The sequence below is a fragment of the Rhinoderma darwinii genome (genome assembly GCF_050947455.1).
Source record: "Rhinoderma darwinii isolate aRhiDar2 chromosome 12 unlocalized genomic scaffold, aRhiDar2.hap1 SUPER_12_unloc_5, whole genome shotgun sequence".
Taxonomy (NCBI): domain Eukaryota; kingdom Metazoa; phylum Chordata; class Amphibia; order Anura; family Rhinodermatidae; genus Rhinoderma; species Rhinoderma darwinii.
Window position 1 is genome coordinate 1,113,628 of NW_027461876.1, and position 11,499 is coordinate 1,125,126.

Below are 11,499 nucleotides of genomic sequence, written 5' to 3' on the forward strand. Positions count from 1 at the left end.
CACTATATATACCACTGGCCACCAGTCTTTGGATACTTTATGTACCACTGGCCACCAGACTTTGGATACTATATGTACCACTGGCCACCAGACTTTGGATACTTTATGTACCACTGGCCACCAGACTTTGGATACTATATGTACCACTGACCACTAGACTCTGGATAATATATGTACCACTGACCACCAGACTCTGGATACTATATATACCACTGGCCACCAGACTCTGGATACTATATATACCACTGACCACCAGACTGTGGATACTTTATGTACCACTGGCCACCAGACTTTGGATACTTTATGTACCACTGGCCACCAGACTTTGGATACTCTATGTACCACTGACTATTGGAAACCACATGTAAGTAGATTGGGGTTAGTTCACCAGCACTGGATTAGGGTAAATTCTCTATCGGAGGCGGCTGCATGACAATATGGACTAGTGATGAGGCCGGTCAGAGTTTGTGTTTAGTCAGTATTCACGTTAGTTGGCAGAGTCACAGGTGGAGTGAAACGCGTGGGGCGATGGGGGTGATGGACGGCATTGAGTGGCGTCATCCTCATGTTCCATTGGTGTCGGTACTGCAGGTTTCTTCCAGCGACATAACATATATGATCCCCGTATGGTAAGTTCTTTCTTACGTTTTTTCCTATATGACATTTTATGGCCTGTCACATAAAGGTGAGGTACCTACCAGGGCCGTATTTACCATTAGATACCTGCGGGCACCAGATCACTGTAGTACTACCGATAATGAATCCTCTTCCTGTGTGTTTTCCGATTTTATGTAACTAAAGCTTAATCGCTGTATAAATGAAAAGTTCTACAACTTCCTAATCTACTTTATGTTTCTTAGCTGAGAGCAGGACTAGCGATGTACAGGTTCACTGCATCTGAATGTAAGCAAGAGTGTCCTCATTCACTGACAGCAAACAGATCTTGAAAATGGTGAGTAATTGAAACACAAATGATATTATAAAGTTGTAGAACTTCTCATGTATACAGGAATAAAGTATTTATTATATGGGGGCATGGCTGTAAATATGCCCCCGGATATGACGACTCCTTGTATAGACCAGTCCTATTGGATCTCTCGGTGTGGACGTCTCTGCAGGGGATTTTTCTTCTTCATGAATGTTGATCTCTGGTGTGAAGGATCTGGTAACAGGAGCATCCATGAGGTGAGGGCCCTGACTGTAGGGGGCAGCATTGTAGCCGATCCTCCATCCCCCACTGTGCCCCATTCAGTGTATCCCGTTTAGATAATCCTCCACAATCTAAATAGCCTGTACTTCAGCTCTCTCCTGCACTGATACATTGTAACAAACTCTCACTTATCATTATATAACCATTAAAGCTGTTTTCTGGTTTGGAAAACCCATTTTCAAATGCCCTATTAGGGAATTTTGGGGTAATAGTGTGGGTTCCCCCGTTCAGGACCCTGATTAATTATCCAGAATGGAGAGGGGCAACAAACATCATCTCCTGCTCAGGAGGATCATCACATCCATGTATTACATGCCCAGCCCGGTGATTATAGAACTGTGTAATACTTTACTTCCCCTTTAGAGATGCTGTAGGGAAATTAAACTCTTGCAGCAAGTTCCCCCACAGATTACTGGACCCCTCTAGCAAAACGGTATTGTAAAAACCTGACAACCCCTGTAAGGCTCTGTTCACACCACATTTGGGCTTTAAATCTGACATATACCTTTAAAGTGTAGCTAAACGTTTGACAAACTTCTGACATGTCATAGTGACATAGTGACACGTCAGAAGATTGGATTGGTGGGGGTCCGAGCACTGAGACCCCCACCAATCACTAGAATGAAGCAGCTGAAGCCCCCGTGTGAGCGCTCAGTCGCTTCGTGTTTGTTCGGCTTTTTCCAGAAATAAATGTATCGGTGAACGGACTCAATAGAAAGTCTATGAGCCGATACATTTTTCCGGAAAAAGCCGAACAGACAGGAAGCGGCTGAGCGCTCACACGAGACCTTCAGCTGCTTCGTTCTAGTGATTGGTGGGGGTCTCAGAGCTCGCACAACATTTACTACACAGAAGTCCAATGGGAATAAAGACAAGCACAAAGATGTAGGGGGTAAAAGGAAAGTTTTATTTACAGATAAGGGAAGGTTATATTTTATTATTAGGAGATTATTCTAGAAGTATTAAGACTACTATTATTATATACTGTGTATATGTATGTGTCATCTATTTATCTATTATACTAAACCTATCTAAAGGCCGTGGTGATCCAGAGGAAGGCGAAAACCCCCTGTGAGGAATGAGCCAATTGTCCTCATATTAGGGGGGAAAATTCCTTCCTGACCCCAAATATGGCGATCGGCATAAATCCCAGGATCAAAGGCTGAAGTGTAACATGTGTAATATGGGGAAAGACTAGGGGAAAATTATTCATTTTTTTAATTATTATTTTTAATGAACTGCTGTATTTATTTATGTGTAAACTATAAATTGTATTAAATTAAGAATTATTTTTAATTATTTTCTATATTTATATTATGTTACTTATGTGTGTTACTACTTATTACTCTATCATCCTAAACCTATTTAAGGCCGTGTTGATCCAGAGGAAGGCGAAAACCCCCTGTGAGGAATGAGCCAATTGTCCTCATATTAGGGGGGGGAAATTCCTTCCTGACCCCAAATATGGCGATCGGCATAAATCCCAGGATCAGAGGCTGAAGTGTAACATGTGTAATATGGGGAAAGACTAGGGGAAAATTATTCATTCTTTATATTATTATTTTTAATGAACTACTGTATTTATTTATGTGTAAACTATAAATTGTATTAAATTAAGAATTATTTTTAATTATTTTCTATATTTATATTATGTTACTTATGTGTGTTACTACTTATTACTCTATCATCCTAAACCTATTTAAGGCCGTGTTGATCCAGAGGAAGGCGAAAACCCCCTGTGAGGAATGAGCCAATTGTCCTCATATTAAGGGGGGAAAATTCCTTCCTGACCCCAAATATGGCGATCAGAATAATCCCAGGATCAAAGGCTAAAGTCTAATCTAAATGTACTATGTGTCTATATGCGGGTGTCTATACTTATCATGTAGTGTGGTGTCTATACTTATTATATAGTGGGGTGATGTGGGTGATGTGAGTGATGTGGGTGATGTGGGTGATGTGGGTGATGTGAGTGATGTGGGTGATGTGAGTGATGTGGGTGATGTGGGTGCATTACTTACCTGGCCTGTGCTGAGGTGAGATCAGGTATAATGGCCGCTCCGGCCCCAGGACTACAACATGCGGCTATTATTCCTGATCTCCCCAGATGGAAACTAAGCACAGGCCGCTCCTGGGGGGTGTAGAGGATCTTCAGGCTGGAGTGATGTCAGATGCCTGCCCGGGATTGGAGGATGGCAAGTCAAGGCTCTGGTGCAGCAGCAAGATGGCAGAGGTGTGGCATGAAGATGGTAAGGAGAGAGATGATGGTCTGGGCAGCCGAGGTGACATACAGCAGCAGAGACTTGAGGCGCGGGTCAGGAGGCATGAAGTTCTGGGCCCTTGTCCTGAGATCTTATCGGGTCCAGCTTGGTGACATGAAGCTGAACCCGGCCAAGGGGTGAAGGGCTTTGTTATTCTCTGGCCACTTCAGATGTTGGTTCTCCAGAACGGGCACAAATGGTGTAAATGGTGGCTGTGCCCTCCTCTCCTGCAGTTCCTCCCAGCCGATGGTGGAGAAGAATGGATGCTCTCTGATGTTCCCGCACACACCGAGGCGCCTCTTAGAATTTTTACGGACCAGTCTCTTGGTCAGATGTTTCACGTCAGGATTAAGCCAAGTTGGAAATTTAGGCTTCGCGGTGGTGATGGCTTTGATAGCCATTTGCCTGACGGGGCCGTTGTAAAATGGGGAGCGTCCTGCTGCCATCCTGGACACCACAATCCCCAGGCTCCACCAGTCAACTGCGGTGCCGTATTTTTTTCTAAGAAGCACCTCGGGGGCCATGTAATGCAACGTTCCCGACACTCCACGGATCTTATTGGAGGCGGTGACGCCATCTTGGGCCAATCCCAGGTCGATGATACGGACGTGGCCATCTGCATCCAACATTATATTCTCCGGCTTTAGATCTCTGCAAAGAAATAAGACGAGAGAATGACAAATCCGCCCAGTGATCCAGGAGACGGGGGATGGGTCATTGCACCACCAAGCAGAATAGCCATTCAGGAATACAGGAAAGCTGGGTGCACTGTTTCCAGCATGTAAAGGAGAATGAAAGAAGGGGGAAGTTCTGCTTACCGGTGGACGATGTTGTGTCCATGGAGGAACTGGAGGCCACATATCATCTCTGCTGTGTAGAATCTGATGGGGAGAACAGAGCGGAGTCTCAATGTCATGAAATCTTCCTCTATCAATTCCCTAATATCATGTTATGATGGAGTGTGTGCGGTCTCTAGCAGAGAGGAGGCGCTGATTATGGCAGCCTGTATTCTGCATTCTCTGTATTATCCTTCATCTGACCTCCCCCCTCACCTTTTCTTCTTTCCACCCCCCTCAGTCTCCTGATTATTTACTCGCCTTACGTTGCCGATGTTCAAGCAGCCGCACATCCTGATCAAAGCCTCCAGGCTGCCACCGGACAGATACTCCGTGATAAAAAATGCCCGCTCCTCAGATTGATGTGCGGCATAGAGGTGGCATAGGAACGGGCAGTGTCTGGCCGCTAGGAGTATCCGCCGCTCTCTCATAATTTCGTCCGTATTGTCCCGTTTGGTGATCATTTTTACGGCCATGTAGGTGTTTCGGCCGGGGACTGATGCCAGGACCACCTGAGGAAAACAAATGGACATTCCTCATGAGAAGAAGAAGGAACAGGGGTGGACAGAGAGGTGGGTCAGTCGGGTAGTGCCCAGGACTCTACAGCAGAACAAAGCTGAGCTCCCAGCATAATGCAGTGTCTGCTGTTGGGTCCTGTATGGAGAGGTCTTCACGCCTTACCCACATTTGACATAATTATCTTAGTTGGTGAGGGTAGTATGGAGCAGGATCATACGCTATAATAGCGACCGTGGCATCTAAACAGTTAAATAGAGGTAAGCTCCCGCTGTCACCCCATCACCCCTACCCGCAACGCTATCACAGTGTGTAGATAGTTGACATGGCAGCCAGGGGGCCTAATGAAGACCCCAAGGTCTGCCAACTTGGTCCTCCTACTAAGCTTAATAGGAGGAGGCTAAAAGAACAATTCAAGCGATACATAAATATTGCAGTCAAAATAAATAAATAAACTTTTTTCTATTTCGTTTTGTTTAGCTCCTCGAAAAATGGAATAAAAAGTTAAAAAGTGATTAAAAGTTTTATGTAACCCAAAATAGTACCAATAAACAGTACAGCTCGCCCCACAAAAAACAAGTCCTCACACCGCCCCATCAACAGAAAAATAAAAACAATTCTGGGTTTCAGAATATGGAGACACAACAAATTAATGTTTTTACAAATTGTTTTTATTGGATAAAAAGTATAAAAAATAAAACAATATAATTTTGGTATCCCCGTTATTGTGCTGACCCGCAGAATAAAGGTAACGTGTCATTTTTACCACTTAGTTAACGCCATAAAAGCCAAATTATTAAACCAATGGAGGAATTGCTGTTTTGTTTTTTTTTGCTATTTCAACTAAAAAGAACCAGCCTTTTACAATGTTCCCAGTAAATGATATGGTACATTGAATGGAGCCATTAAAAACTACAACTCGTGCCCCCAAAAATCAAATCTCTCATATGTCGACAGAAAAATACTAAAATGAAACACTAAAGTAGTGGTTATGGGGGCAGGAATACTTCTGGATGTCCTATTAGGCATCCCATAGGAGAACACTACACCCATCATCCATCCAGCATAACATGGTGACAACAGAGAACAATTGATGGAGATAAAAGGTCAACTTTAGGTTTACCACCCTATAAAATGAAATATTTCGATATTATACTCACTTTGCCAAAGCTGCCCCTACCCAGGACCTGGTGGATGGTGAAGCAGCTGATGGTAAGCCTGGCATAGGGGCTGGATGTTCCAGGGTCTTGGCTGCTCCCAGGTCTTGGCTCCTCATCCTCCAATCCTCTGTCCTTGGCTCCTCTCCTCTTCTTCGTCATCTTCTTGAATCCGGTGACGCTGTCCTCCTCCCTCTTTCTCTTCTCCTCTTCTCTCTTCTCGCTGTCTTCTCCATGTCCATTGGACGCCATTTTCACCAATATCTTCCTACCTGTAGACTTCAGTCCGATCGCTGCCGTCGACAGTTGAAAGTAAACGGCAGTTGGTCGTGTGCAGGTCACATGATGTCAGAGGTCATGGAATCCTCAGGTGGCACCTGCCTGGCAGTAACCTGCTCTGCCACGTCTGATGTGGGCATCATGAGTGCCAGTCTAGTGTCCAGAGCTGTGTTTCCCAACCAGGGTTTCTTATGGCCTGGTCAGGGGTCTGCAGAACACAGTAGCAATACATGCCACTCCTACAGTAGAGATAAACAACGGTTATTTGCTCAGGTTATTGGCAAAACCCTTTTCATCCACAATATAGAATCTGGGTTTATATTTAGGGGTCTGTATTTATTTAGGGGTCTGGTCTGGGGTCTGTTTTTATTTAGGGGTCTGGTTTGGGGTCTGTATTTATTTAGGGGTTCCGTATGGGGTCTGTATTTATTTAGGGGTCTGGTCTGGGGTCTGTATTCATCTAGGGGGTCTAGTCTGGGGTCTGTATTTATTTAGAGGTCTGGTCTAGGGTCTGTATTTATTTAGGGGTCCGGTCTGGGGTCTGCATTTATTTAGGGGTCTAGTCTGGGGTCTGTATTTATTTAGGGGCCCGGTCTGGGGTCTGTATTTATTTAGGAGACTGGTATGTGGTCTCCATTGATTTAGGGGTCTGGTCTGGGGTCTGCATTTATTTAGGGGCCTGGTCTGGGGTCCGTATTTATTCAGCTGTCTGGTCTGGGGTCTGTATTTAATTAGGGGACTGGTCTGGGGTCTGCATTTATTTAGGTGTCTGGTCGGGGGTCTGTATTTATTTAGGGGTCTGGTCTGGGGTCTGTTTTTATTTAGGGGTCTGGTTTGGGGTCTGTATTTATTTAGGGGTTCCGTATGGGGTCTGTATTTATTTAGGGGACTGGTTTGGGGTCTGTATTCATTTAGGGGGTCTAGTCTGGGGTCTGTATTTATTTAGAGGTCTGGTCTGGGGTCCGTATTTATTTAGGGGTCCGGTCTGGGGTCTGCATTTATTTAGGGGTCCAGTCAGGGGTCTGTATTTATTTAGGGGTCCGGTCAGGGGTCTGAATTTATTTAGGCGTCTGGTCTGGGGTCTGTAATTATTTCGGGGTCTGGTCTGGGGTCTGTATTCATTTAGGAGTCTGATCTGGGGTCTGCATTTATTTAGGAGTCTGGTCTGGGGTCTGTATTTATTTAGGAGTCTGGTCTGGGGTCTGCATTTATTTAGGATTCTAGTCTGGGGTCTGCATTTATTTAGGGGTCTAGTCTGGGGTATGTACTTATTTAGGGGTTCAGTCTGGGGTCTGTATTTATTTAGGGGTCTGGTCTGGGGTCTATATTTATTTATGGGTCTAGTCTGGGTTCTGAATTTATTTACGGGGTCTGGTCTGGGGTCTGTAAATATTTAGGGGTCTGGTCTGTGGTCTGCATTGATTTAGGGGTCTGGTCTGGGGTCTGTATTTATTTATGGGTCTGGTCTAGGGTCTGCATTTATTTAGGGGTCTGGTGTCTGTATTTAAATAGGGATCTAGTCTGGGGTCTGCATTTATTTAGGGGTCCGGTCTGGGGTCTGCATTAATTTGGGGGTCTGGTCTGGGGGTCTTTATTTATTAAGGGGTCTAGTCTGGGGTCTGTATTTATTTAGGGGTCCGGTCTGGGGTCTGCATTTATTTAGGGGTCTAGTCTGGGGTCTTAGTTTATTAGGTGTCTTGGCCGGGGTCTATAATTATCTTGGGGTCTGGTCTGTGGTCTGCATTGATTTAGGGGTCTTGTCTGGGGTCTGTATTTATTTAGGGGTCTGGTCTGGGGTCTGTGTTCATTTAGGGGTCTAGTCTTGGGTCTGGTTTTTTTTAGGGGTCTGGTCTGGGGTCTGTATTTATTTAGGGGTCTGGTCTGGGGTCTGTATTCATTTAGGGGTTTAGTCTTGGGTCTGTCTTTATTTAGGGGTCTGGGGTCTGTATTTATTTAGGGGTCTGGTCTGGGGTCTGTATTCATTTAGGGGTTTAGTCTTGGGCCTGTCTTTATTTAGTGGTCTAGTCTTGGGTCAGTGTTTATTTTGGTGCCTGGTCTGTGGTCTTTATTTATTTAGGGGTCTGGTCTAAGGTCTGCATTTATTTAGAGGTCTAGTCTGGGGTCTGCATTTATTTAGGGGTCTAGTCTGGGGTCTGCATTTATTTAGGGGTCTAGTCTTGGGTCTGTATTTATTTAGGGGTCTGGTCTGGGGTCTGCATTTATTTAGAAATCTGGTCTGGGGTCTGTATTTATTTAGGGGTCTGGTCTGTGGTCTGCAGTGATTTAGGGTTCTGCTCTGGGGTCTGTATTTATTTAGGGGTCTGGTTTGGGGTCTGTAATTATTTAGGGGTCTAGTCTGGGGTCTTAGTTTATTTAGGTGTCTTGGCCGGGGTCTATAATTATCTTGGGGTCTGGTCTGTGGTCTGCATTGATTTAGGGGTCTTGTCTGGGGTCTGTATTTATTTAGGGGTCTGGTGTCTGTGTTCATTTAGGGGTCTAGTCTTGGGTCTGTTTTTTTTTAGGGGTCTGGGGTCTGTATTTATTTAGGGGTCTGGTCTGGGGTCTGTATTCATTTAGGGGTTTAGTCTTGGGTCTGTCTTTATTTAGGGGTCTGGTGTCTGTATTTATTTAGGGGTCTGGTCTGGGGTCTGTATTCATTTAGGGGTTTAGTCTTGGGTCTGTCTTTATTTAGGGGTCTAGTCTTGGGTCAGTGTTTATTTTGGTGCCTGGTCTGTGGTCTGTATTTATTTAGGGGTCTGGTCTGGGGTCTGCATTGATTTAGGGTTCTGGTCTGGGGTCTGTATTTATTTAGGGGTCTGGTCTAGGGTCTGTATTTATTTAGAGGTCTGGTCTGGGGTCTGTATTTATTTAGGGGTCTGGTCTGGGGTCTGTATTCATTTAGGGGGTCTAGTCTGGGGTCTGCATTTATTTAGGGGTCTGGTGTCTGTATTTATTTAGGAGACTGGTATGTGGTCTCCATTGATTTAGGGGTCTGGTCTTGGGTCTGCATTTATTTAGGGGTCTAGTCTTGTGTCTTTATTTATTTAGGGGTCTGGTTTGGGGTCTGTATTCATTTAGGGGTCTAGTCTTGGGTCTTTATTTATTTAGGGGTCTGGTCTAAGGTCTGCATTTATTTAGAGGTCTAGTCTGGGGTCTGAATTTATTTAGGGGTCTAGTCTGGGGTCTGTATTTATTTAGGGGTCCGGTCTGGGGTCTGTATTTATTTAGGAGACTGGTATGTGGTCTCCATTGATTTAGGGGTCTGGTCTGGGGTCTGCATTTATTTAGGGGTCTGGTTTGGGGTCTGTAATTATTTAGGGGTCTAGTCTGGGGTCTTAGTTTATTTAGGTGTCTTGGCCGGGGTCTATAATTATCTTGGGGTCTGGTCTGTGGTCTGCATTGATTTAGGGGTCTTGTCTGGGGTCTGTATTCATTTAGGGGTCTAGTCTTGGGTCTGTTTTTTTTTAGGGGTCTGGTCTGGGGTCTGTATTTATTTAGGGGTCTGGTCTGGGGTCTGTATTCATTTAGGGGTTTAGTCTTGGGTCTGTCTTTATTTAGGGGTCTGGTCTGGGGTCTGTATTTATTTAGGGGTCTGGTCTGGGGTCTGTATTCATTTAGGGGTTTAGTCTTGGGTCTGTCTTTATTTAGGGGTCTGGTCTGGGGTCTGTATTAATTTAGGGGTCTGGTCTGGGGTCTGTATTTATTTAGGGGTCTAGTCTGGGTCTGTATTTATTTAGGGGTCTGGTCTGGGGTCTGTATTTATTTAGGGGTCTTGTCTGGGGTCTGTATTTATTTAGGGGTCTGGTCTGTGGTCTGTATTTATTTAGGGGTCTGGTCTGGGGTCTGCATTGATTTAGGGTTCTGGTCTGGGGTCTGTATTTATTTAGGGGTCTGGTCTAGGGTCTGTATTTATTTAGAGGTCTGGGGTCTGTATTTATTTAGGGGTCTGGTCTGGGGTCTGTATTCATTTAGGGGGTCTAGTCTGGGGTCTGCATTTATTTAGGGGTCTGGTGTCTGTATTTATTTAGGAGACTGGTATGTGGTCTCCATTGATTTAGGGGTCTGGTCTTGGGTCTGCATTTATTTAGGGGTCTAGTCTTGTGTCTTTATTTATTTAGGGGTCTGGTTTGGGGTCTGTATTCATTTAGGGGTCTAGTCTTGGGTCTTTATTTATTTAGGGGTCTGGTCTAAGGTCTGCATTTATTTAGAGGTCTAGTCTGGGGTCTGCATTTATTTAGGGGTCTAGTCTGGGGTCTGTATTTATTTAGGGGTCCGGTCTGGGGTCTGTATTTATTTAGGAGACTGGTATGTGGTCTCCATTGATTTAGGGGTCTGGTCTGGGGTCTGCATTTATTTAGGGGCCTGATCTGGGGTCCGTATTTATTCAGCTGTCTGGTCTGGGGTCTGTATTTAATTAGGGGACTGGTCTGGGGTCTGCATTTATTTAGGTGTCTGGTCGGGGGTCTGTATTTATTTAGGGGTCTGGTCTGGGGTCTGTTTTTATTTAGGGGTCTGGTTTGGGGTCTGTATTTATTTAGGGGTTCCGTATGGGGTCTGTATTTATTTAGGGGACTGGTTTGGGGTCTGTATTCATTTAGGGGGTCTAGTCTGGGGTCTGTATTTATTTAGAGGTCTGGTCTGGGGTCCGTATTTATTTAGGGGTCCAGTCAGGGGTCTGTATTTATTTAGGGGTCCGGTCAGGGGTCTGAATTTATTTAGGGGTCCGGTCAGGGGTCTGAATTTATTTAGGCGTCTGGTCTGGGGTCTGTAATTATTTGGGGGTCTGGTCTGGGGTCTGTATTCATTTAGGAGTCTGATCTGGGGTCTGCATTTATTTAGGAATCTGGTCTGGGGTCTGTATTTATTTAGGAGTCTGGTCTGGGGTCTGCATTTATTTAGGATTCTAGTCTGGGGTCTGCATTTATTTAGGGGTCTAGTCTGGGGTCTGTATTTATTTAGGGGTCTGGTCTGGGGTCTATATTTATTTATGGGTCTAGTCTGGGGTCTGAATTTATTTACGGGGTCTGGTCTGGGGTCTGTAAATATTTAGGGGTCTGGTCTGTGGTCTGCATTGATTTAGGGGTCTGGTCTGGGGTCTGTATTTATTTATGGGTCTGGTCTAGGGTCTGCATTTATTTAGGGGTCTGGTGTCTGTATTTAAATAGGGATCTAGTCTGGGGTCTGCATTTATTTAGGGGTCCGGTCTGGGGTCTGCATTAATTTGGGGGTCTGGTCTGGGG

The 11,499-nt window shown here is 44.9% G+C and overlaps 1 protein-coding gene across 1 annotated transcript; it reads right to left on the minus strand.

The window, feature by feature from the left end:
* Positions 1-4,287: 4,287 nt before the first annotated feature.
* On the minus strand, positions 4,288-6,232 carry LOC142698172 (protein kinase C-like 1). The gene is made up of 2 exons (XM_075847831.1): positions 5,984-6,232; positions 4,288-4,819 (listed from the first exon to the last, which is right to left on the minus strand). Exons 1-2 carry the CDS (start codon positions 6,230-6,232, stop codon positions 4,520-4,522), a joined length of 549 nt encoding a protein of 182 aa, XP_075703946.1. The 3' UTR covers positions 4,288-4,519.
* Between the last annotated feature and the right edge of the window lie 5,267 nt (positions 6,233-11,499).

Bases quoted from the DNA above. Each gene is read 5' to 3' on its own strand.
- LOC142698172 (XM_075847831.1), bottom strand. From the start codon at position 6,232: ATGGCGTCCAATGGACATGGAGAAGACAGCGAGAAGAGAGAAGAGGAG. The intron at 4,820-5,983 runs GTGAGTATAATA...TGTTTTCCTCAG, and splicing joins GTAGGGGCAGCTTTGGCAAA to GTGGTCCTGGCATCAGTCCC.